General features: G+C 39.1%; 2 protein-coding genes across 4 annotated transcripts in view; one reads left to right on the top strand and one right to left on the bottom strand.

Moving 5' to 3' along the window:
* Positions 1–27,674, top strand: part of SERGEF (secretion regulating guanine nucleotide exchange factor) — a 100,047-nt gene that overhangs the window by 62,297 nt on the left and 10,076 nt on the right. Inside the window, exons 11-12 of one of the 3 annotated variants that reach the window (XR_004591297.3) lie at positions 1,522–1,655; positions 22,050–22,136. Coding sequence is in view for 2 of the 3 variants with exons in the window: in XM_034416954.3 (XP_034272845.2) it covers positions 22,050–22,243 (194 nt within the window). In the remaining variant the exon portion in view is untranslated. Of the gene's footprint in view, positions 1–1,521; positions 1,656–22,049; positions 26,079–27,674 lie in introns of those variants that run through there. The other 2 variants (XM_034416954.3, XM_034416953.3) reach the window with 2 other exon arrangements.
* KCNC1 (potassium voltage-gated channel subfamily C member 1) overlaps positions 177–27,674 on the bottom strand; it is a 188,431-nt gene continuing 160,933 nt past the window's right edge. Inside the window, exon 3 of the mRNA XM_034416951.3 lies at positions 177–1,179. Coding sequence (XP_034272842.1) covers positions 1,073–1,179 — 107 coding nt within the window. The 3' untranslated portion in view covers positions 177–1,072. The remainder of the gene's footprint in view (positions 1,180–27,674) is intronic.

The following is a 27,674-nucleotide window of genomic DNA, read 5'->3' as shown; positions in this document are numbered from 1 at the left end:
ACTACCTGTGTACATCCCCTGTTAATCTTGCCATTCTTACTTTTCTTTTTTTCTTGGTTGGTTTTCCACACTCACTGTTTGGAGCATAAACAATACATACATATATACATACATGCATACATACATACATACATACATACATACATGAAGCAGTATGAAATACCAATGCTGTCATATAAACTAATATTTATTTATTTTCTACTAAGGTTTTTAGATAGCCTGAAAGGACGTTGTCCTTCCATGGTGCCTTACAAAAGAGAATATAGTAAAATTGCAATTCCAGAATATAACACAATTTAAAATGCAAAGCGTAGACATCAAACATTCCAAAAACAATTGAACAATAACTACAGTTTACAAACATTTAGCACTGTTCAGTCTAGCAAATGTGAACAGTGCACAGTAATGCAAAACTAAGAATAGAAATCATTAATCCTGAATCTGATAGCAGCAGCAGCCATAATAGAATCATCTCAGTTAAGTCACTTGAAACAAAAATTCTTCCCTTGAAAGAACTTGTACACTTTACGGGCTATGACTGAAAAATATCCTGTCTGTGATGTCCATAGTCTGTTATCTCAGTCAATTTTTCTCTCAGCAGTTGACTAGCCAGCAAGGCCTCTGATGCTGATTTTAAGATTAGTGCAGGTTCATATGGCTGTAGTGACTTTTAAAGAGTTTAGGATTTTAGTTTATCAACTCTTTGAACTGGATCAGAATCTGATGCAAATAGTATAGTATTGATACTATACCAGTATTTAGTTCCAAAAATAACTGAACAGCTTGTGAATTGTTTTCCAGTGCAGTCCTGTGGAGGGAAAAGTGCAGAAGCCTAATCTGGATATAATTGATGCATGCATGATTTAAGTCAAGATCCACATTTTCTGATCTGTGGTACAAAACCGTTCATATGTGTATCCATCTGCTGTAATCAGTTAAGCTTCCCCAGACTTAAATCCTGCAATCTGCCATACTGCTCACTTGGTCCTTCAAGAGGAGGCATGCCCTTCATCCAGCCTCTGTATGTTTCTGTCCAGGTGATCCTGTTCACAGCATTTCTGCCTTGTCTGGATTAAGCTTCAGCTGATTCACCTTCATCAAGTTCGAAACCTCCTCCAGCCACTGGTTTGAGGTGGTAGAACTGGAGTCCTTTTAGACTGATCAGCGGGATAGTTGATGCTTTAAATTAAAAACAAAAATAGTACTTTATCAAAACATACATGAGATTTAGGACGATTCCCCCACTCCCACCTCTCCCCATGTAAGCTCTTTTAGTTAAGATAGGAATGTTCAGGTTATCTCCAGCACAACTCTTGATGGCAGATAGGAATATGGAATCCCATTCATTTTTATCCACCACATATTAGGATAGGGGAAAAGCGTCAGTAATGGAGAATGTCCTATGTGCCCAGTCCCAGCCACTCATCTTTGCCCAAGCTTGCATAGCTATTTAAGGCATGGGAAAAGGTTGGGATTCTAGCAAACTCTGTGCTTACTTAAAAGTTTACTCTGTGACTTCAGAATGAAACACTGAGCTGTCAACTGGCTATGGGCATTGGCTTTGGATGGGCACCTCAGCTTCTTCCTTGTCTGCCACCTGATGTCGTGGTCTTTTCCTGATCATAGTTCTTATTCTTCTAAAGTCTACTTTGGAGGTCAGTAAGAACTATATTTTTTTGTGACATGAAATGTAAAAATGTTTGAATTTTACATAGAAATAATGCTGGTGGAAGGGAGGGGGGAATGGCATGTTTCATTTAATGTCAATATAATGTTTGTTATATTGATATTGATTTATATATGTCTGATTTCCAGTCTCAAACAATCTATGTATCTTTCAGATACAGTAAACCTAAGTATTCAACAGTAATGCTATATAGTGCTTTGGATTTGATTACAAAAAGATGCTTTGGAATATAAGAATACAAATGTAGCATCTGTCTATAACTCATTAAACCAGACATGATTTTTTTCTTGGTATTGCATAGCTGTTCGTCACAGTTGTCACACATCAGGATACGATGTTGCTGCTTTAAAGAACTGCAGACTACCTTGGTGCCTCCAGTTGCACCTAAGCACCTCATTGGAATTAAGTCCAAATCATGGAACAGTCCTATTAAACTGTAGGATCAAGACATGCCAGATAGATTTTGTGTAAATGAGATCAAGCATGGGATCACCAGCTCTCTCTATAGAGTTATTCTATCTCAGAATGACATTATGGGTTCTACTAAAAATGTGGAGAACAAAATCTGAGCTTTGGAAAAAGCTTGTGCTGCCAGTGTTCATACTACTAATGGACCATTTTTAATATGTCAAAAAGTCTGGTTCACTGAAACTCTTACACTGATTTTGATTTCCTTTGTCAAAGGAAAAGTAGGACTGTATTTGAAAATTGATGACATTGTCCAGGTAAAAGCTTTAGAACCTACTGTGTACCTTAACAGTGTTTTGATTAATGGATGAATTTGGGAATCATAGTTGCTCTAGACATAACTGGGGACAATTGTATAGATCTCTGCAGGAACTCTCAACTCTAGCTGTCTTTGAAAAGTGAAAATCTGGAGGGCTGATTTAATGTGACCTTTTTTATTAATTTGCACTGGAGGTTGCCATTTTTTTCAGATAATTTAGAAAATTTGTTCAGCCTTTATTTGTCAGTGGTGCTCTACAAAGCACCAGTACTCGTTCCAGAGAAAAGAGACAAGATTGATCATGCTGCAAAAATTAAAAAAAAAACAAAAACTGATATGGCTTTTCTTTTGTAATAGTGTCCAATCATATTTAATGAAATGATGGCATGAAAATGAATCAAATTTCATATGTTTTATATATATCTATTTCTGATAATATGTAATCATTATTATCATTGTGAACAATTTTGTTTCTATTATTTTAACCATTTTTTATGTATCTTCCATACATACTTGTAAAAACTCTTAATTTTCTTTAAATCAAAGCTCAAGATCATTATGTTTCTTTGTTTAGTGAATTCATATCCAAATATCCTTGAATATATCTGGTCTGAGAAATGGTGGGCTACCTAGACAAGACCACATGATACTCTTGGTTTGCATGCTGGAGTTGTCACTATGCTTCTAAGCGTAATTCAAAATGCTGGTTACCACTTATAAAGCCCTCTGTGGCACGGAAATTAGTTATTTAAAAGGCTACCTATATCCCGTGGTGTCTACCCAGCAGGTAAGAGCCAACAGGGGGTATGCTCTGGATACCACAGATTAAACAGTGTAATCTTTTGGGAGCAAGAAAGTGAACCTTCTCTATCGGATCTGACCTTTGGAATGAGATCCCCCCCTAGTTGAAATCCCAGTTGATTTCTACCCTGATGGTGTTCTGGAAGGCCTTAAAGATCTGGCTGTTCTTTTGGGTCTTGGAATAGGGTGTATGGAACCCTTGTTAGATGTAATCATATTTTCATAAGTTCTGATATTAGTGCTCCAGGTTTGCCACATTGCTTATTTCCTCTTGTATTATTTATTTATCTTAAGTATTTGTTATTATATTGTGAGCTGCCCAAAGTGAGTCTGGAGTTGGGTAGAAAATAAAGTAAAAGTAAAAGTAAAAATAATCCGGCTAGGTGGTAGCATCTGATCACCCTTACTTAGCTTATATTGAAAAGCTAGGCGGTATTGGACCTACTTATATATGAATAGGAGATTCTAGGAAATCCCTAGACTGGGAATTTTTATTCTAGAATCAAAAAATTATTTGCTATTATTGTCAAGTAAACCATATTGATGTGTCCATAATGCCACCAAGACTTGATATTGATTCATACATAGAGAGAAAATTGCCAGAAAAATGGACTAAATGGAAAGGGGCTTGTACTAATGCTCCCTCTGATATGAATAGTCTCTCTAATCTGATATGGAAATTCAGATGACAGGAACGAAATTATAGTGCTCCTGCAACATTTGCAGCCATTAGTGTTCTGATTGGTCTGTGATTGTGGATGTGCATAATATATTGCATTTCTGAATAGAAACCAGTAGACTTTACTCTCAGGAAGAATACACTCCGTCTGCATTCTGCAGAGAGCCACCTTGTGTAGTGTTAGGCCATCAGGCTAGAAACCAGGAAACTGTGAGTTCCAGTTCCACTTTAGGCATGAAGCCAACTAAGTGACCTTGGGCCAGTCACTCTCTCTCAGCTCTAAAATGAAGGCAATGCAAGCCACTTCTGAAATCTTTCCAAGAAAGCAACAAGAACTAGTCTAGACAGTTGCCAGGAGTCAGCACTGACTTGAAAGGTTTCTGTCTGTCTGCAAAAGAACTAATTAATTTGCCTGCAACAAGCCAATAACTCTTTGATCATTGGGGACAATGTTTAGGGTGACCCGCTCCCTCCTTCATCTGGGAGCGAGGAAAGACCCCTTGCAGGGCAGGGCTGAGGATTTTGTGCAATTCCTGCATGACAAAGTCACTCAGATTCGGGAAGGTCTGGACTCTGATTGGGTAGATCTGGATGGGATGACAGAGGGGGGCCTTGAGAATGTTATCTGGGAGGGGTTTGACCTTGTGACTCCCGAGGACATGGACAGGATTCTGGGGAGGCTTAGCACTGCCACATGTTTATTGGATCCGTGTCCCTCCTGGTTGATGCTGGCCTCCCGGGAGGTTACATGAGGCTGGCTCCAGGGGATTATTAACGCTTCTTTGAGCGAGGGTTATTTCCCCCCCTCTTTGAAAGAGGCGGTGGTGAGGCCCCTCCTCAAGAAACCCTCCCTGGACCCGGCTGTATTAGCGAATTATCGCCCAGTCTCCAACCTTTGCTTCGTGGCGAAGGTTGTTGAGAGTGTGGTGGCGCGACAACTTCCCCAGAACCTGGATGAAGCTGATTATCTAGATCCGTTCCAGTTGGGCTTCAGGCCAGGGCACAGCACAGAAACAGCATTGGTCGCATTGGTTGATGATCTCTGGAGGGCTCGGGACAGGGGTTGCTCCTCTGTCCTGGTCCTATTAGATCTCTCAGCGGCTTTTGATACCATCGACCATGGTATCATGCTGCGACGATTGGAGGGGTTGGGAGTGGGGGACACCTGTTGCGGTGGTTCTCCTCCTTCCCCTCCGACCGTGTGCAGTTTGTGTTGGCAGGGGGGCAGAAGTCGACCTCGAGGTACCTTGTATGTGGGGTGCCGCAAGGGTCAGTCCTCTCGCCCCTTCTGTTCAACATTTATGTGAAGCCGCTGGGCGAGATCATCCGTGGTTTCAGGGTGAGGTTCCACCAGTACGCTGACAATACGCAGCTGTACATCCCCACCCCGGACCACCCCAATGATGCCCTTGACGTGATGTCCCAGTGCCTGGAGGCCGTGCAGATCTGGATGGGGAGAAACAAGCTCAAACTCAACCCCTCCAAGACCGAGTGGCTGTGGCTCCCGGCGTCCCGGTATAGTCAGCTGGTTCCATTGCTGACTATTGGGGGCAAGACCTTGGCCCCCTCAGAGAGGGCTCGCAACTTGGGTGTTCTCCTGGATGCATGGCTGTCTTTGGAAGATCACATGACGGCTGTGGCCAGGGGAGCTTTTTATCGGGTTCGCCTGATGCACCAGTTCCGTCCCTTTCTGGATCAGGATGCCCTGCGCATAGTCACTCATGCCCTCGTCACGTCCCGTCTGGACTACTGCAACGCTCTCTACATGAGGCTCCCCTTGAAGAGCACTCGGAGGCTCCAACTGGTCCAGAATGCGGCTGCGCGGGTGGTTATGGGTGTGACTTGGCGCACCCACGTAACACCCCTCCTGCGCGAGCTGCACTGGCTCCCGGTGGTCTTCCGGGTGCGATTCAAGGTGTTGGTTACCACCTTTAAAGCGCTCCATGGCTTAGGGCCAGGGTATATACGAGACCACCTTCTGCCATCAACAACCTCCCACCGGCCAATACGCTCCCACAGAGAGGGACTCCTCAGGGTGCCGTCGGCCAAACAATGCCGACTAGCGACACCCAGGGGGAGACTCTTCTCTGTGGGGGCACCAGCCCTCTGGAATGAGCTGCCCCTAGAGCTTTGTCTTAGCCCCGACCTGCGTACTTTTCGCCGCGCCCTTAAGACCCTTCTGTTCCAGCAAGCCGGACTGGCCTAGTTTGAATTTTTAAAATGGGTGTATGTGTGTTTTAATTCGCGGGTCAAATTTTTATATTCAATTTTAATTGGTTTTAAATTGTATAAATGTATGTGTTTTAATATGGCTGTACACAACCCTGGGTCCTTCAGGAGAAGGGTGGTATAGAAATCTAATAAACTTAAACTTAAACAATCTTTTCCAAAGCATGCATCTGTTCTGGAGCATGTTACTACAAGATTCTGAGGTGTCAAAGCATCTCATTTTAGGCTCAGAGACAAATTTTCTTGCGACTGATCATTGCATAGCTTAAATATAGGGTGGCTGTTGACACCCAAAACTGCTCTTTTCATGTTACAAAGTTGCAGCTATATTAGCTGGATACCCGTGCTTTGCCAAGAAACTATGTGATGGGGCTTGATAAATCAACACAACTTGAAAATTAATGAGTAGTTACGATCAGTCTCTCCTATCCCCTTCTCTCCCTCAGCCTTGCCCCACAGAAGCCTATCTATCCTATCCCCTGGTTGCTGCTGTGAAAGTGAAACTCCTCTCCTCTGCTTGTGTTTTGTATTTGGAACAGATTTCTTTTCAGATGGGGATGGGGAGTAGAACTCCTTAGCATCAGAGCCTGTTAATACTAAAGGAAATACTAATGCTCTGATGGTCATTTTGAAAAATCCTTTCTTAGTGAGCACCTAGAGAGGAGGGAGAGAGAGAGCGCAAGGTACGTGTGTGTGTGTGTGTGTGTGTGTGTGTGTGAAGGTACAATATGGGTTTTGTTGCAGTCTTTTTTTCTGAAATGTATTACACTGGCTACCCTCCAGAAATAATGCTGACACATATTCTGTTTCCCATGCAAGCAAATATGATTAATCCCTAGATCCGAGCAACTGACATTTTATTTTCTGTATGTACTAACATTCTCTCTCAAGCCTTGTAAGTTTTAAATTGCCTGCCGTTGACCGTACTTCCTTTTTTTCCCAACACTTCTTAAAATAATTTTGTAGGAATTATACCTTCCATATTTCATAAGGCAATTATTCAAAGTTCCTAGATTTTTATTAATACAATTTTTTGATCTGAGCTACATTTTTTTTTGCTGGGTCAGTGGGCTTCTTCTCTGTATCCATAAAATGCCATGTTTGTATAGATACAAGGGGGGGGAGGAAGAGAGAGAAAATCCCCTTTATATACAAATGGCAACATAAGAACAGTTTTATTTCATATTGTAATAAAAAAAAAGAGTAGTTAATAAAGGAGATCCATATCATGTAAGAGGGACACGTTGGCTCAGTGGCTAAGATGCTGAGCTTGTCGATTGAAAGGTTGGCAGTTCAGCGGTTCGAATCCCTAGTGTCACATAATGGGGGGAGCTCCCGTTATTAGTCCCAGCTTCTGCCAACCTAGCAGTTCGAAAGCACGTAAAAAATGCAAGTAGAAAAATAGGGACCACCTTTGGTGGGAAGGTAACAGCATTCCGTGCACCTTTGGCATTTAGTCATGCCAGCCACATGACCATGGAGATGTCTTTGGGCAGCTTTGAAACGGAGATGAGCACCACCCCCTAGAGTCGGGAACAACTAGCACATATGTGCGAGGGGAATTTTTACCTTTACTTATATCATGTAAGAAATCCCTATTCCAGACAGACAGACTTATCTCTGAGCCATGACTTCATTGGCTAAATTAAAAGGCTGTTACACAAACAACTAAATATTTCATCTCAAAGACAGTGATCTAATTTGGGAGCCTTTAAAAAAATAATAATTTGAATAGTTAGTGAACCCTCCAGAATAAGGGGTTGGTAGAGTGGGTGGTTTTAGCTGCTTTTGGCAACCATAGTCCTGGTTCCCCTTAATCCAGATTAGTATATGCATTTACAAGATAAGACTTTAGGGATTTCTGCTAGCATCTTACTTGACAGATTCTTTCTGTCATTTTTATTTCTCGTGATCCATTTTACTTCCATTGCAGGCAGCACTTCCCCTTGGGAATGAGTCTGACTCATCTTGGCAAGTCTAAATATAGAATAGTTTGAGTTGCAGGGGCATCATGGAATAGATTCATATAATGTAGTTTTGTTTGCTAGGATCTTCTTATAGGATCTCTTCTAAAAAGAAGAATTTCTTTCCCCCCACTCTTGTGACTGCCGTGAAGGGAAAACAAAATGGGAGTGTCAAATAAAATATCTTTGGGTTGTGCCTCAGGCTGTACAATTTATCTAGACTCCAGTCTTGCACTAGAAATAATAGTAACACCACTACTACTAGCAATATATGTGTATTATTAGATCTACCTTTTACCTCTCCTAGACTTTGAAGCAGGCTGTTTTAGAAATCAGGAAATCTTGACCAGAGGAAGACCCTAATGGAGACATGTGGGGAGGAGGGGGGCATCTGGCAGCATCCAAAGTCCTCTCCATCTTCCCCCACAAGCTGTGCCTGGTTAAATATTTGATATTCTACAGGCCTGGAGTCAATTTATTTCTTTCCACACAGTGGGAATAAATAGAAACAGCAAGAGGAGAGAGGCAATTGGTGTTCTTTCCTATATTTTACTCAGACTGCCTGTGTCTAAACAGGCCGCAGAAAATGTCAGAATGCTCCAAGGTAAAAGCTCCCGCACTGTTGTTGGGCTGGGAGGGAGATAGTTAGAATGGTTTTTTTTTAAATAGGACTGTTTAATGAGAAAAGCATTCTCCAGAAAAGTGAAGCTCTGTCAGTGAAGTTATTGTTTGTTCTCTGTTGATCTTCAATCCTGAAAAAGGTAAATCTGCAAAAATAAGCTCTTGGCTTGCCGTTCAGCTGTTTGACAAATATCAAGCTTTCTTGTAATAGTCTTTCATTATTTAATATTTTTAAATTAATACTAAAAAACCAAGTCTTATTTTATTGTCCTCTGTCACCAAAGGCCACCTTCTGATGCTGTTTTTATGACAGGCTCTTGCTACGTATTGTTGCTTTTGGTTGATTGCACTGGCTCATGGCTGTGAGAGCTGAAGTCTATATAACTGGAAAACATTAGGATGAAAAAGGAGCCTGTGACTGAGAGGCAATGTGATGTAGTGGTTAAGGAATTGAACTGGGAATGAGGAGACCCACATTCTAGTCCACCCTACGTATGGAAGCATGCTGGTCACTTTTTCTAAGTCCACAGGTCTCTGGTGAGAAAGGAGAGGAAGAAAAAACATTGTCTTGAGCTCCTGAACACAAGTATCTATAACTACAACAACTCTTGCGATATCAGAACTTCTGTGAACCTCTCCTGTCTGTTATGACCTACTGTAATGCCATTATTACATCTGTCTGTCTGCCTGCGTGCCTGCCTGCCTGTCATCTCTCCCTCCCTCTCCCTCTCTCTCATATTTAAGTGGACGATCACTTAAATATCAGCCAGCAGTATGCGGTAACAGCCAAAAAAGCTAATACAATCCTTGGTTGTATAAACAGAGGCATACAATCAAAATCACTTGAAATATTAGCACTGCTTTATAAACCCTTAGTTTATAAACCCACACCTAGAATACTGCATCCAGTTTTGGTCACCACATTACAAAAAAGATATTGAGACTTTGGAAGAAGTGCAAAGAAGAGCAACTAAACCAATCAAGTATAGAAGCAACCTGGAATTAAGGAGAAACTTCTTGACAGTGAGAACAATTAACCAGTGGAACAGCTTGCCGTCAGAAGTTGTGAGTGCTTCATTATTGGAAGATTTTAAAGAAGAGACAGGGACATCACTTGTCTGAAATGGTATAGGGTTTCCTGCTTGAGAAGGTGGTTGGACTAGAAGACCTTGAAGGTCCTTTCCAACTCTATTCTGATTGATTGATTGATTGATTGATCTATCTAAACAGCCCATTTCCCAGAACAGCACCAATATGGGAAAAGGCACTTAAAAGATGTCACCTGCATTAGCTGGCTGCTTACAGACTTTCTCAGGGAACCTGAGGATTCTAGTATTACAACTCTATTGCAGGAAAGAGCTGTATGGCAGTGGCTTCTAAAAGTAGGGACGCTAACAAGGACTGCCCTGGTCTTGCATCTTTATACATCCAGAAAATAGCACTAGAACTAGTACTTAAACTTATATACCGCTTTACAGTGCTCTCTAAGTGGTTTACAGAGTCAGCATATTGCCCTCAACAATTTGGGTCCTAATTTTACTCCTCTTGGAAGGATGGAAGGCTGAGTCAACCTTGAGCCTGGTGAGATTTGAACTACCAAATTGCAGGCAGCTGGCAGTCAGTAGAAGTAGCCTGCAGTACTGCACTCTAACCACTGCTCCACCATGGCTCTGAAGTGCGAATGATTTGAGGGGAATGAATTGGGGCAACGTGTAAACAGCTACATTCTATAAACTAGAGTCCTATAAAGTACCCTCTGCAGTGAGATCCTCTCTGAGATCCTAAGCTGATGATGTTCCCAAAACCCTTAAAGCTATTTGCACAAGCCTTGGCATTAGGTGGATGGGCCTCTACCATTTGTGAGGTTTTATGTTTGTTTTGTTGTTGGGTTGCCATCTTGTGATTATTTTGTAACTAATATTGTTCTTGTTTTTTTGTTCATTTCCCATATTTTGTGGTTTTTAATATTATTTTATAGTTGGGAGCTACTCAGAGTTGGTTGGAGTCAGATGGCATCCAAATAAATAAACAAACAAACAATTGACATCCCTTGGTTTCTGCTGAAGTCTCCTTATGCTGCTAAAAGGTGTATTTGCTGATAAAATTTAATTTTTTTTCATCTTGGATAAGAATAAAAAAAATATACATCTATTAAAAAGAAGGATATTTAACTTCTCTTAGGCCACTATTTTCTATTTCAAAATGTTATTACAACACAAGAGCTGAAGTTTATTTAACTTTTTTTTAGAAATGGTGTCTTATTCTTGAGACAATTATGTTGCCATGGAGAAGATATACCTTTGAATTTATCCTGTAGATGTGTAAGGAAATGTATTTTAATTCAGTTGCCACTCTCACTTGTGGCTATGTCAGCCTTGTTTCCTGTTATTTTTGTTTTTACATATTTATTTTTATTTATAGGCAAGTTCTTTCTGGGATTGTATATTTTGCTTTTTCCAATGACATTTATTCTTATAATAGGCAGAAATGTTCTTATATGTTGCAAATTGTCTTTTAATCTCTGTAGCCTGCATAGAATAATAGACTGCTAAGATGTATTAATACATCTAAACTGCTACTCTATTTCCTTTTTATAAAATGAAGATTTAGCCTAATAACACATATCATTAATGATTTTTTTAAAAAAGGGAGATAATATGCAGCAATTAAGCTGCCACCCTTCAGAGAGTTCTTGCTATAACTGCAGAAAGTTTTAACCATTGGCAGATTTCCATTACAGAAAATGATGACTGTTCACATGGATAGAATTGAAGACCTTAACAGGGTCCTTGTGTGCCTCCTCTCCAGTGAACAATCTGCTTTTTCTGTGGAGTGGAGGTATGACAGATATGTAACAGTAACAGTGTTATGAGTTACCTATCCTGTTACCAAATCTCCCCTGTACAGTGGGGGTCTGTAACCATTAAAATGAGTTATCAAAATTTAACATGAAGTCCCATCTTAGTTAGCTGCCCCTTCATATATCATGTTCCTGTATCTTCAGGGATTAAATGTAAGCAAACTAAATTAAACAGATTTCAAAAGCGAGGGTGTTTTTAAAAAGTGTAGGTGGACAATCCAGTGTCCTTGAAAGTTCTTCCTTGGTTGAGAGGTTAATGGCTTCTCTCATCTTCTCTACTTCAGACCTGTGAGTTGTCTGTTCTCCTGTGGTCTCCTCATGAGGAGCAGGCAGTCTCTTGTCCTCTCTTTGTCCAGAGAGGTTCGGTTGGACCAAGCTCATTGCCTGTCCATTGGCCATCCTCTGTAGATGTCTTAGCTCACCATTGCCTCACCTGAAATGTCAGGCAATGTAGGACATGTTGATATATTTGGGGAAGCAGCCTAAAATGCTATGTGTTGGCAATCTTGTGGCTCCACTTTATATTAGTTCGTTAATTTCCTATGGAACCACCCCTTTACTTTGGTCTCTGACATTTTTACCTGCCAAGTAGCTCCTTGTTGGTTACAAAGAAGATTGGAGCTCCAGCTTCCAGAGCCATATTTTATTAAAGAGGTGATCATCTCTTCTGTCTAAAGAGGTTTGAAGGATTTTTTGGGGGGGGTTCCTTCAAGTCATGGTTATATATAACGCAGGGGTGGGTTCTACTTACCTTTACTACTGGTTCGCAACGGAATCATGCACGTGCACAAGTAAAGCTCGCATGTGCACGTTGCTTTTGCACATGTGCAGAAGCTTCTGCACATGCGCAGATCACTTCTGATGACATCAGGGTCAGTGGGCGGAGCCTCCCATCGGTTTTACTACCGGTTCTATAGAACCGGCCCGAACTGAGGGAAACCCACCATTGATATAACGTATGTATGTATCAGGGGTGGTATTCACTTATCTTTGCTACCAGTTTGCAAATGTGAGCATGTGCACGCTTGCTTAGATTGCACACACCACCTCTGCGTATACATAGGACCTTCCACGCATGCGCAGAGCATCAAAAACGGGATGTGATGACATCTGGGCGGGTGGATGGAGCCTCCCAGTGCCGCTGCTACCGGTTCACCCGAACCGGATAGAACCAGCTGAATACCACCACTGGTATGTATGTATGTATGTATGTATGTATGTATGTATGTATGTATGTATCGAGCCCGCTTTCTGCTCTGCTCGACATACATACCGGAGGGAGAGGCAAGCCAAGGCATTCGTTGAAGCCATGTCAACTGAGAACAGGCACACAGTACTTGGGTTTAGCAATGGTGGCGGGTTAGGCTTCTGTATTACAATGGTGGTGGCTAGAAGCGTTTAGGCTGCGGGACAAATTACCTTACTAAGAGAGTCCGGCTATGAAACCAGGATACCGCACGCAGAAACGGAACCACATGATAATCCACAGACCGCTGCAACCTCCCGGAAAACCGGAATCAGCTGCAAAGTACAATTAGAGGGGGTGGGGCATGGGGCGCGGTCGCACGGTTTCTTTAAAATCAGCTACATAGATGGAACGCTCAGAGCTGACTTTATTTCATCTTTGTGAACTCAGAGTTTGCTGTTGCCGGTTGGTGCGAATAAACCGTTGATTCTCCAAGCTGGTGTTTCGTTTTGGTGCTTCAACATTACAATGCTCAGTCGCAGACCGGTATAGACTGACAGTACGTAGGTATATGGTGGGTTGGGCTGAGAGAGATTGGCTGAATCAAAGTCACCCATCTCACTTTCATGATTAATTATAGAACAATGCATGTGTGAGAATAAAAGGAATAGTTTATGAATGGTCAGTACTGAGTAGTAGGGATGTGTGATGCCACTTTGGTTGCTTAATGAATTTTTGGATAAATATATATGGAATTCATTAGACGTATCTTGGTTGATGATGCAGAAGTACATGCACTTGTGCGTGCAGATGTTGGCTGAAAACCCAAATGATTTTCGGTAAATGTGGAACAGAGAATTAATGTTTTGAGACCCAAGATAGTTGTGCTTAACAAGAGTGAATGATTGCAAGTTCTAAATAAAAAAAAATGGGAAATGGGTAGAATGTGAATTAAATATGGGAATATGAATGGAAAAAATTGAGATATAGAAGGTAGTATTTGGTCTAGTGTGAGGACTGAATGTTTAGTCAAAAGATGCAAAAATGCATGTATCTGCCTGCTTTGTTTGTGAAAATGATAGTTGGGTATATAAAGGTGAACATAATAAATTGAATACAATGGGATGGGATACTTTAAAAAGTGTGAGAAACCAAAATGAGACTGGGCCAAGAATGAATGGATGCTGAATACATGTGAACTGAATACAAAAGTAGACAACTACTATGAAAGAAGTATTTGAGTTGTTCAATTATCTAAACATAACAGATGGGGAACAACCTGCAAAACAAATACATGAAAAGGAATAAATGGCTCAAAAGGAAAAGGAAGACCGATACAGTTGTGGTTGAATTAAACTGATAATGTTCTAAAAGAAAAAAGTGTGAGAACTTTAAAGACACAAAAGGCAGTATCCATAGTATTGTATGAATGCAGGAGGAGGATGGTTTGCAAATATAGTAAAGTATACAGGAGCATAGGAAATGATATAAATTAGTTTTTTCTGTGTTTCTTTTCATTTATTTAACTTTTTGGCTTATTGTGTCTTACTTTGCACCAAGCATAACGTTGGTTATCCTAAAAAGAAAGAGCTTGTGGGTATGTTTGTATGTAAGAACTAACACCTTACGTTGTGAGCATGTGTCTAAGTAACTCAACTGGGTATTACTGCAGGTTGATGATTTTTGTTTTCATACCATAGATTATTGAAAGACATTGTTTTGGGTAGCCCATAAGAAAGAGCATGACCATGTCTAAACTGAGGGGCTAGTATTAAACAATTGTTCAAAATTTCTTTTACATGTTGTTGCTGCTTACATTTTTATTTTCAGTCTTTAAATATATTGACAGGGTAGCTCTTCAGGGATGAGCAATCTAAAGACTTGCCTCCTTGTTTCTATAGCAACCCAGCATCTCTGTCCTTTCAAAATAGCAAGTATGCTGCAGGGGTATTAGATTCAGCAGAATTATGTTAACAATTGAGCATCTTTCCATTTCTAAGTCGTTGCACATGAAAATGGGCTGCACTGGCACTTAAGAAAGAGAAGAGAGGGAGAAATGTCTTTTCTCCTGGAAAACTAATTTTTTTAGACAAAAAGGCTGTTTATTTTTTAGACTTACAATATATATATATATATTGTAAAAGGAAATAATTTGCTATTTCAGATGTGATGTGCTCTTAAAAAGCATGAGAATAGCTGTGGGTTTCCAACAAGCTGACAGAATCTATGCCTGCTGTCCATTGTTATCTTCAGTGAATTGTTCTGTATTAAAAACTGTCATTAACTTTATATTCAGAACCTCAGTTAAAGGATATACTGGCAGAGCAAATTTCTTGCACCTTGCATGCATTTACATTCACAGACACAATTATTTCAAGAGACAAAAAATCTTCTGTTTTTGATCTTCTGCTCTGTTCAAAATTATTCTGATCTTTGACTTAGCCAAAGTGCATCTCTGCAAGGAATGCTGATCATGCAGCTCATTCCCGTTTCTCCTTCTTTCAATCTTGGTTATTGTTTCATTATCATATTATGTGACAGGGAAATCTGAATTGTGTGGATTAATCATTTTCCTTGATTTTTAGCTGGAAAAGTTTCTTTTTTTTAACAATTCTTTAAATTGCCCATATTTCTACTAAATCAGGGTGCTGGTGGTAATGTAAAACTGATAGATATTTATGCTATGCTTAAATACGTTTTTTTAAACCCTGGGAAAAAAATATAAGCCAATTTAGACAAGCAAGAAGAGGATGCAGCTATAACTACTTGCATTAAAATTGAGAAACTTTTACGAACTCAGTCTGTCTAAGAGTAGAGTTATATTATTGTCCCAGTTTACAACTAGAGAGACCTTCGTCTACTTGGTTTAACAATTATTTAAGCAGCCGAATTTTGAGATCCTAATGCAGGCATGTCCAACCTGTGGCCCATAGACCACATGCAGTCCTGGAGAGCTTGTAATGCAGCCCCACAGAATTTATATATAAAAATTAAAAGGCTTGTTATTTATATACATCAACTATATTTTATGTGCAGCCGAGGACAATTCCTCTTCACTCATTGCAGCCCAGGCAAGCCGAAAGATTGGACATCCATGTCCTACATCTAGAGAAAAGAAGGACTAGGAGTGACATGGTAGCAGTATTCCAGTATTTGTGGGGCTGCCACAAAAAAGAGGTGGTCAAAGTATTCTCCAAAGCACCTGAGGGCAGGACAAGAAACAATGGTTGGAAACTAATCAAGGAGAAAAGCAATCTAGAACCAAGGAGAATCTTCCTAATAGTGAGTTCAATTAACCAGTGGAACAGCTTGCCTCCAGAAATCGTGGGCGCTCCAACACTGGATGTTTTAAAGAAGAGTCTAGATGCGTGATGGCGAACCTATGGAAGTGGCACACAGAACCATCTCTCCGGGCATGCGAGCCATCGCCCATTGCTCTTCTGGGTTCTGGCACGCATGCGCACTGGCCAGCTGGTCTTTACGCACACGGGAGTGCCGGAAACTGGAAGAGCAGCTGCCCGGCGTGCATGTGCGTGCTGGGAAGATGATTGTCCAGTTTCTGGCGCACACCTGTGCGCTGGCATGCGCGCCAGAAACCGGAAGACCTCTGGGAGGCTGCACTTGGTGCCGAAAAGTTTCACCAACACTGGTCTAGACAATCACTTATCTAAAATAGTTAGATTCTCCTGCTTGAGCAGGGAGCTGGACTAGAAGACCTCCAAGGTCCCTTCTATTCTATTCTATTCTATTCTATTCTATTCTATTCTATTCTATTCTATTCTATTCTATTCTATTCTATTCTATTCTATTCTATTCTATTCTATTCTATTCTATTCTATTCCATTCCATTCCATTCCATTCCATTCCATTCCATTCCATTGCATATCCTCTGCTTGTTCAAATCAGCAGAATAAACTTAGAAAAAGAGAACATGTTTTCTCACTGAATTTCTGACACGCAAAACTATCCCTGTTACAACGTAAGAATAGCTTTTATCATTCTATGTTGATATTTCCACTTGTGGTTTCAGATGAACAGTTGAAAGGAAATAAACTGCTGAATCACCTGATATGAGAAGGAGAGACACACACGAAAAAAGAGAAAGTGTCTCAGAGCACTCAAACACAGAGTGCATTAAGTTACATCACAAATGGTCCCTTTTGCAACTGAAGGCAGCATTTGTGTGTTTGTTCTTATTTGCCAAATAACAGCTGAATAATAAATGCGCTCAGGAGGACACTTTGAAACTTAACATCCCATAAAACATTAACGTCTTATATCTCATTTAACAGACTTTTCACCATTTGCAATATTAAGCAACACCATAGTTAGAGGAGATTTCCCCAATATTCATTTTCACGGATGGGTAATAGATTATATTTTGCTTCAAAGAAATAACTTGATGGACGATATTTTTTATTTATGATTTACAATATTATTCCGAAACCTCTTCATCTTGTCGCAGAGGCTGGAGAGCATATTTAGGTATTTTGAACGTGTTTTGTGGGCACTCTCACAAAATGGTTACCGGGGGCTTCCAGATCAACCATAAAGTGACTGTAATGTGGGACTAGCTCACTTCAAAGGGTTTCTCTGTCAGACAAGATATCTGCTGTCTGAAGAACGTTCTATTGTGGATTCTTGCTTATCTTTATCCTTTGGGATATTTGTTATCAATTTCTCTTATGAAAACTTATAGAAGAGTCATTGGATGTGAGATGGATGGCAAATAAAATTTATAAATAAATTATAAATAAGTAATAGAATCCCATTCCAAATTTCCTTTGGGTTAACTTTAAAACATACAAATAAAGGATGATTGTTTTCCCATTTGAAATGCCCAGGCAAAGAAAAAGATTTAGACTGCATACTAAAAATATTGAGAAATAATTGCAAGCATACCATTGTGGACTGGATACACAGAGGGAATCTGCTACAAGAGGAATACAGGGACACCACAAACTGGAGATCTACAAATGGTTCATTCTGCTTTTACATGTAGTTCTTGACTTACAACCATTCCTTTAGTGATTATTCTCAATTTCAAGGGCACTGAAAAAAGAGACTTGCTATAGGTCCTCGCACTTATGACCTCCACAGCATCCCCGTGGTCACATAATCATAATTTGGGTGGTTGGCAACTGGCATGTATTTATAATGGTTGCAACCTCCTAAGGTCATGTAATTGCCATTTGTGACTTTTCCCAGCCAGCTTCTGACAAGCAAAATCAATGGGGGAAACCAGAATTGCTAAAAGAGAGCATGGTTGACTTAACAGCAATGATTTGCTTAACAACCATGGCAAAAAAGAAGTTGTAAAATTGGGCATATTTCATTTAATAGCTGCTTTATTTAACGTTGGAACTTCTGGTCCCAATTCTGGCCATAAATTGGGGACTAACTGTAGCTTATTCAAATGGCCATTTCCAGAATCTCTGTGGAGATTCTCAGTCATCCAGGTCATGGTTGTCTCAAAGGAAAAAAACCGGTGTTCCTAAGGAATGAAGGAATGAAGAGCCTCTTTCCTGAATGCACTGAAGTTAATTGTTGAGGGCCAAGGATAAAGTGTAAGGAAGTGGCATTTTAGTCTAACAAATAAATAGTCTAATAAAATATAAAATAAAATAATCAATCAACTGATCAGTTTCATCAGCTAACAGCATTCATCAATCACAATTACATAACTTATCACAACAGAAAATTGGACAAAAAGTTTAATAACACCAGATAAAGTGGTTTAATTAAAACTGGGTTTCATTTGTGCGAGTGCTCTTTCTACAGGCAATGTGCCATGGGATTGGCACATGGGTTGAAGGGACCTGATTGAAAGAGGCACCGTTTTCCAGTGGTTTTCCCCTTTATTATTCACTTAAAAGATGGTAGAAAGCAATTTCAGCCAAACTTTATTTAACAGTCACACAGTTTCACTAATTGTTTTGCATTCTTTGTGAACAATTCTATCCTCCCAACTGACAGTCTCTTGCAATTGTATTAAATGAGTATTTTCCCCTCTGAACTCCAGCTCAGAGCCATTTTAAACACAAATCATATAGGTTATATTATGAACTTAAGATATGTATGCACCTTGCACATATACATCCTTCTATATAGTAGTAAATACTAAAGTATTTCAAACTAGAGTTAGGAAAGGGCTTAAAGTTATATTGGTAGCATCCTCCACCAATCAGATTAGCAACTTGTTATCTCGTGGCTTATTTTCCCCATGATAGGTAAACCCTTGATCATCTTCTCTTCTGTCATCTTCAAATCCACCAAAAACCTTCTGCATAGCATCTCTTCCTCTTCAGCATGCTTCTTCAGATCATGTCCAAACAATTCTTTTCAGCATTCTTTTTAGCTGCCTAAGAACTAGTCCAGTCCAGATTTACCATGCCTTATTGGGTTTTATTAAAACCAGCAACCCAATCATTTCAGCTTTTTTTTTTTTTAATTTGATTTATATGCCGCCCTTCTCTGGAGACTCAGGGCGGCTTACAATGCGTTAAGCAATAGCCTTCATACTTTTGTATATTTATACAAAGTCAGCTCATTGCCCCCACAAACTGGGTCCTCATTTCACCTACCTTAGAAAGGATGGAAGGCTGAGTCAACCTTGAGCCTTGGAGAGATTCGAACCAGTAGTAATTGCAGGCAGCTGTGTTAATAACACGGTGCTTAGACCACTGTACTATCAAGGCTCTTTTGGGCCACCAGCCATTATTTCCATTTCCAGCTTTCTTCTCTTCCCTAGTTGGGTTTCATCCCACCTCTAATGTCAGCATGGCATCTTTTACTGGTATACTCTACCCCCTATGAGAGCTTGAGAGACAAAACTAACTCCTACTGTAATCTCTGTATCAGCAAAGTTTAAACAAACTATTCTGTTTGGGTAAGAATGGGTGAAGAAGCTATGGTGGCACATTGGACCCTCCTCTTTTATGAAAAGGGCGGGGACATTCACAGGTGTCAGTGATACACAGTGTACAGATAGCTGTCTCTGGGTCAGTTTCATATGAAGACTGGAAAGGGAGTAGCTTGGTGCTTGGTTGAAAGATCAAATAACAATGTGTAAGTCTTTTATTAAGAACTTTCATTTTTTTTTCTAATCAAACTATTAGTTGGTTGTATGTCATTGTATTGAATTCATACCCTACACCCTACACCCTAACGATAAAACTTCCATTACTCACTTCATGTAGTTAAAAGATCCCATTCTCTGGATTAGGGTAAATAGCTCTTACCACTTACTGTAGTTCGCAGTTTACATTCCTGAATATCAACAAAAGCAACACTTGTAGAGATTTCATTGTGGCTTTAATATAATGACATTCCTTGGGGCCTTCCACAGGTTTAAAATCCTCCTATGCCATGTCACTGAGGTTATGTCATTTCCTCCTTTGTGTGACAATATAGTCAGCTAGGTCTTTGGATCTGGAATTTCACTGGTCCATCCTTCACAACAAGAATGCTTTTGGTTTCGTCCCATTCAGTTTTAAAGACCCGAATCCAAGTGGATGTACAAATGCTTTAACCAACTGGATGGATTGGGGTTTGATCCATGAGAATTTCACCAGGGACTTCCTCACTATTGTACACTTGAGCAATTCATCAGCAATATCTTTTTTGTTGTGACTGTGCACAAGGAATTTGCCTCTGGGCATTTAGTACTAGAGTCTGAAATCACAAGCATATATTGATTTCTTCTACTGACTATGGAAAAAAACAGCTAGAGCCATAACAATTCTAGAAAATAAAATACGAATCAAGGGGATTCTTTCCACGAGTGTCTTATATTATTTTTTTTCCTTAGATTTTATATATTGACGTTTTTGGCAAGACTGACAATGAATGAGCTTGGCCAAAAGTATATGTCCTGAAACCTCATTAGAGATTTTTTTTTTTATTGCCACATGTGACTTGAGATTTTCACTGTCAAAATTCAACAAAACTTTTATAAAATACTGGGAAATTGCAGTCTGCTCTTTCAGAATGGAGCTTCTCATAAACTCTACAAAACAAAGTTTCTCAACTTTAAGATGTGTGGACTCCAATTCCCAGAATTCCTTAGCCTACATGTTGCCTGGGGAATTTTGGAAAGTGAAGTCCACACATCTTAAAGTTGATATGGTTAAGAAATACTGCTATGAAGATCTCCTTTTTCACAAAGACAGCTGATGTAAACAAAGCTGCTTCTTGCAATTAGAAAAGATATTGCCTCCCTGGTGGTTGAAGTACTCCCCAAGATGCTGTTAGAAATTTGTTTGGTTTTTATTGTTCAGCTGAATTTTCTTCTCTGGAGAAATCTATTTAATACTAAATGTCATGTAGATACTTTAATGAAAGTTTTTTTAAAAAAATAATCATTTCATTTGTAAGTATTTTTCTTCGATGGTAAGTGCCAAAAAGAGCATTAGAGTAGCTGAAATAATTCTCCCACAAGCAAATTGCTTCTTTTCAGACCAAGAGTTCCCTTTGGCATCAGATTATTTTAAGTGTATGAGAATTTCATATGGAATTTCTATCTCTAAATACCACTAAGAATCAATCTTGGTTCTTGATCAGACAAAGGATAGTGAAGATATCATGGAAAATTGTGAAATGTTATATGAGCAAAATTGGATTGCAATTAAAAAGTTCCCACTACACATTATTCTCTTTTTAACTGAACAATTACGAATGATCCACAATGTAATAATCATTTCAATTGCAGTCCCTGCATCGGAATTTTTAATCCCTGTGAAGATCTGTAAATTATCATAGGTAGTTCTCAATTTATGACCACAATTGAGCCCAAAATTTTTGTGGCTAAGCGAGACAGTGGTTAAGTGAGTTTTGCCCCATTTTATGATCTTTCTTGTGACAGTTGTTGAGTGAATCACGACAGTTGTTGTTAACACAGTTGTTAAATGAATCTGGCTTTCTCATTGACGTTACTGGTCAGAAGGGCACAAAAGGTGATCACGTGATCCCAGGACAGTGCCACTGTCATAAATATGAATCAGTTGCCAAGCATTTGAATTTTGATCGTGTGATCATGGGGATGTTGCAGTGGTCATAAGTGTGAAAAACAGTCACAAGTTACTTTTTTCAGTGCTGATATAACCTCGAATGGTCACTAAATGAATGGTTGTAAGTCAAGGACTATCTGTATACCTTCTTTGTCTTCATTTTTTTTTAGGACGACAAGGTTAGTGAGCTTTGCTAAGTATGATTCACTAGGAATTTGGCTGTTACGATTTTTCACTGGCTGCTTTAATATGCTGATTATTTTTTTTTTTCTTTTCATTTTACTTAGGTAACCAGTGTTTTTCCTGGGGATGGAACGAGCATGGCATGTGTGGCAACGAAACAGAAGAAAATGTTTGTCTTCCTCAGCCTGTGGAACCTCTTAGTTCTTCAGAGCTGCTTTTAATTGGATGTGGAGCCGGACACTCCTTAGCATTTTGCTCTTTAACAAGCTTAGACATAACACCCTCTGCACAATTTTAAATTCACCTGGAGGTTTGTCTTTGGTTAATAAAATGCAGTTAATGTCAAAGCAATTCAGTCATACTAGCCATGGCAAGATTATCCATGTTATATACTGACATAGTCATTTTGCCGTGTTCGTATTTAAAAGAAAGAGGAAGTTTTTTTTTAAAAAAAATTGCTTTTGTTTGAGGGGAGCAAAGTATGAAAACATTTTGGTGTGATGAAATGAAACAGAATGTGCTTTATTTATTGTCAAGCATGAAAAACCAGATTTACATGTAAAGCTTCTAATGAACTGATTTATTACTACAGCCTATACACAGGAGTCTCCTGATATTAAGAGTTAGCACCTGGACAGAACTAGATAAGTATTAATGGCAGACAAGGGTGGATTGGACTTAGTTCGCTTGTGGTTACAAAATCATTCTAAACTGATGCCTAGTTTAACTCCTCCCCCTGGTTCTGCCAGTCTCTTTCCTACATTTATTGATATCAAGCACATGATTACCTCAGGTAGTCCTTGCTTAATGACTGCCATGTTTAATGATTCTTAAAAATTATAATGGTGTTGAAAAAATAATTTTACAACCAGTCCCTGCACTTGCAATGTTTACAGCAGCCTGCGGTTATGGGATCTCCAATTGTACACCTCATAGCCAGCTTCCAACAAGCAAGGTCAATGAAGAAGCCAACAATAAAATTATAAGTCACAATCATCTGATGGCTTGCTTAAAGACTGTGTTGATTAGCAACAGAGTTACCGGTCCCAATTATGATAATTAAGTGAAAGACTACCTGTCCAGTTTTTATCCAAGTATATATACTGGAGCATTAGTCTCAATATCAGAGATTTATAATTGGACTATACTGTTTCATCAATGCAAATGCAATCAGATATAGAGACTTCCAGGTGAGAAAAATTATGGATTGATGCTTCTCTGAAAGGGTAGGGATGCTGAGGATGGAATTATGCCTGCCAGTGAGGCTGTTCCTACACAACTTTTCCAGACAATGAAAAGCTAAAAAGATTGCCCATGGGTGCTCTGGATAGTAGTTCCTTATGCGGAAACCTGCAGCACCCAAAAGGATTCTACAGGCACCTCATGAGTGAAGTGCTTGGAGCCAAGGAAGATCTGACTTGCAGCCTCAATGGAGCCTTTAATGGATACCAAGTCCCACTTTCTTAAGCACTTCGGATGGTAGCTATTTAAAAACTAAAGAATTCTCTGGAATAGCAGTTTAACTGGACCATCTGTGTTTAACAGGAAAAAAAAACCAGATTTTTTTCTCCAGAAATTAACTTGCAGCAAAAAGCACATTAAAAGCTTGGACTATAAAAGTTTTAAACAAATATAGGGACCAGTAGACTGTAGGTTCCTGTAAATTTATTAGAAGAGATACCCACAATGGTGGAGTGGAATGTGAGGAGTGTAGAACTGACTGAAATGGCTAAATTGACTTGTCTAATTAAAGAAGGTACAACAATATTTTTTAAATAAAAGAATGGAAACCCTTTATGGACTTTTTGCTGCAAATGGACAAAAGTGTGTGGTTTTGGGGGATTTACTGATTAAAAAGCGTTGTTTACAGGAAGACGGGATCCAAAATATATAATTTCAGAGGCTGGAAATGGTGAATCATTATGCTAGCAATGGCTTGCCTTCAGAGGTTGTGGGTGCTCAATCACTGGAGGTTTTTAAGAAGATATTGAATAGCCACATGTCTGAAATGGTGTAGGGTCTCTTGCTTTGAGCAGGGGGTTGGATTAGAAGACTTCCAAGGTCCCTTCCAATTCTATTATTCTGTTGTATATGTTCTGTTATCTGCTGCAAAGAAGATTGGAAGTTGCTTCTTTAGATATCTTTCTTCTTCTTTGTCTCACTTTTTCATTTATTTTTTTATATCTCTTACACACATGCATATACACACATAAGCAATCAAGTATATAGTAGAATATGTTGCCAAACTCATGGTTCCTTGTTACTACTCTACATTTTACTGTCCATTGACTGGGTGTTTTGCTGGGTCACGAATCCAGATGGTATTTTGAAAGGCCTTTGAATTAGTTCAATATCTAAGTGGCAGCTTTACTTTTCCTTTATTCTTTGGGCATTCCTGGATTGAATGCCCATCTCCTATATTTTACAAATCAAACTCCTGAATATATTTATTAGAATTGTGCAGCCCTTTTGATTCAGTTTCAATCATATGCAGGTCTGTGAACATAATACCTGCCTATACCTCTTTGAAACTTTCATGTCTTTTCTCAGGATTTGATGGATACCCTGTGAGAGATAGGGGAAAATATGGCTGCTTTAAAGAGTTGCTACATTTGCTCTCCTGTGCCTTCTAACGCAGTTTTTTGGAATTGAATCATAGCCTTTATATGTATATATTAGGTCGTAGAAGGGGCATAAATATAATAGCAGTCTTCACAAATAAGCTAGTTAATTAAAAAAAAGTTTTATTTTCCTCGACTGGAGTTTGTCATATGTATAAAATGCAGAATTTTTGGAGTTCTGTGCCACATCAACTGAATCAGTGATAGCAGTACTCTACCAATCCAGGATTTTATGTTAATAGTCTGATACTCTGTAAGCCTAATCTGTTCCATCTGTTTACAACCAATTTATTTGGAAAGCCAATTAAGACGGATTAGCAAGATCTGTTTAGCTATTTGTGATCTCTGTTACTTTACCTGTAGGCATGTTACCAGAAATTATTGCGGTGACTGCTCCTTTTATACAGTACATACCCTAGTCAACATAAATCGTAATGTATGTACACAAATATATTTGGTAGAATACAGTATTGCAGGCTAAGTCAATGCTCACTACCAGGAGTTCAATCCTGATGGGCTCAAGATTGACTCAGCCTTCCATCCTTCTGAGATTGGTAAAATGAGGACCCAGATTGTTTGGGGCAATAGGCTGACTGTAAATCATTTAGAGAGGACTATAAAGCAATATAAAATGATATATAAGTCTAAGCAGTATTACTATTGTTATTGACCTGGTTAACACAGAGGCCTATATGGTCATGTATCAGAGATGTTCTAGTACAGGAGTGTCAAACTCGTGGTCCACGGGCCAGATGAGTCACATGCTGGCCACACCCACCCATTTTAGCGAAGGAGGGAAAAGTTGCGACACTTTTGTGACGACGTGTTGTCACAAGTTTGACACCTCTACATCTACCTCTAGTAGATCCTGCATTAAGCAAGGGAATGAACTAATTAGCTCCTTCTAACTCAATGAGATTAAATGGGGTGACAAAAAAGTCTTCTATTATGCTTTCCCTCAGATTGCACCATAAAAATTCAATAGCGCAGAAAGATGTTCAATCTGATGAGGAAGATTGCTTGAAAGAAAAAAAGTACAGTATTCATGAGGTGTCCTTCCAGCTGTCTTTGTTTTGTTTTTAATCATCATCAGCACTCAGAAATCATTTCATAATGTTGAGCATGCTATAAACTATTTTACCTCTTCATGTTTTTGCTGACATCCTTTTGCAGAAGGATTTTTTTTTTAAAAAAAAAATCATGTTCTGCTATTAGGCTTGCTTGTATTCAGGCTATTAAACTTTTTATCTCAAGCTCTTGATTAGGCATTTGCTTGTTCTATCTGTATATCCTTGGCTACAGGGAAAGATTATGAATTGAATTTTCTTTCACAGCTGCATTTTGTGTCCCTTTTGCTCCTCTTCCTTTGTTCTTCCTTTTTAGTTTTCCTCCTAAACTTGAGTTCATTTAAGGTGTACACCAATAGTGATTTACACTATTGTTAATTCTGTGCTGTGTATCTATTGTTTGCATTCATTAATCTTTTTTGCATAATAAAATAAATAGAATTTCTTCCCTTTACCCTCCTCCTTTATTTGCATATTATTAACAGTAAAATTATCTGATTAGTTGTTTAATCTGTGTAAGGGGCATCAAGATGCATTGCAGAATATTTAATTATTTTTGATCATGTATATATTTTATTTTTATCATGTAATTTTTTTTTTTTTTACTTTCATTTATTTTTTGAGGGGGTTGGCCTTTTGATATGAGATAGATGGATAGAACAATCTTTTCCTCACTGTTTTTGATGTTAATTATATTCCGAGCCTGTTGGTCAAAGCAAAGGCCTACCAGGTACCCTTGGACAGAACTAGAAACCCCACATTTTTATGTGCCCTTCTGAATCTATGTATGCAACCCAAATAGCCCTCTGAAAGTTGCTGGTAAATTATTATTTTGTGTGACAAAAATGGAACATTATTAAATGCAGCTAAATTAGGATTGTTCATGTAAAGCAGAGGTGGGCAACTATGGCCCCTTTATGACTTGTGGACTTCAACTCCCAGAATTTCTGAGCCATGCTGGCTCAGGAATTCTGGGAGTTGAAGTCCACAGGTCATAAAATGGCCATAGTTCCCCATCCCTGTTGTAAAGGGTTATGTTCCTACAATGCATGTTATTTCATCTGTTTGCTAGACAAGTTTTTATTGGATTGTATATCCCTAGAACAAACTTCTAATAATAAAAAACATGGGATTGATCATTTACAATAAGTTCCATCACTAAAAGAAACATCAGAACATTCTAGCATATGAATTCTCAGTCCTTCAGATAAACAAGGATATACAGTGGTTCTGTTGATGTTCTCCTTATGACTGTAATAGTACCTGCCCATTACAGTTGTAAGTTGTGACAGTCATAAAGTGAGTTATCCATTTATGACCTTTTTTTTGCAAAGCAGTTGTTCGCTTAACAACTGCTTTGCAAAAAAAAGGTCATAAATGGATAACTCACTGTTTGCTTGTAAATGCCAGTTTTTGGCAAAAACATCATAAAATGAGGTCCTGTGAATATGGACCAGTTGTTGAATGCCCCAATGTGCAGTAATGTGACTCTGGCGTGTGTGTGGCAGATGTTTTAACTTAGGAACCAGTTCATGAGTACACCAGGAGAGGTCTGTCATAACTTTGAACCATCACTAAGCAATGGATCATAAGTTGAGGACTACCTGTAATGCAGCATAACCAATATTTAGCAAACATCAATGCAGTTGTTCCTAATAAATAGTAAAGGGAAGCCCGATGATTTGTCCAGTGCTGATGCTAAGAATAAGAGCTACAAAGTCTTATTTTCTCATTCATGGTGTCTATTTACATAAGGCAAATTGCATTTGTATGTAATGAAATGTATGTAGATGACTTGGAAAATGAAGGGGAAGAGAAACAATTACACCACAAAACAATTACCTAGGAAACAATTACACAAGAGAGGCAGAAACTCCTAGTGGCTTAATGGACAGATAAAGAAACTCGGGAAAAACCTGCTTTAAAGGGTCAAGCAGGTAAAAGTGGCAGGAAGTTTGTACCTTTGTACCTCGAGATTTGCAATATTCTGTTAATGTAGCCTTACAATAAAGGCTTTTATGTAGCTTTCAGGAAATATTTT

The sequence above is a fragment of the Pantherophis guttatus genome, chromosome 1 (assembly GCF_059756535.1).
Source record: "Pantherophis guttatus breed Tessera chromosome 1, ASM5975653v1, whole genome shotgun sequence".
Classification (NCBI taxonomy): domain Eukaryota; kingdom Metazoa; phylum Chordata; class Lepidosauria; order Squamata; family Colubridae; genus Pantherophis; species Pantherophis guttatus.
Note: the sequence above shows the minus strand (reverse complement) of the source record. Positions and strands in the feature narration are given on the sequence as shown.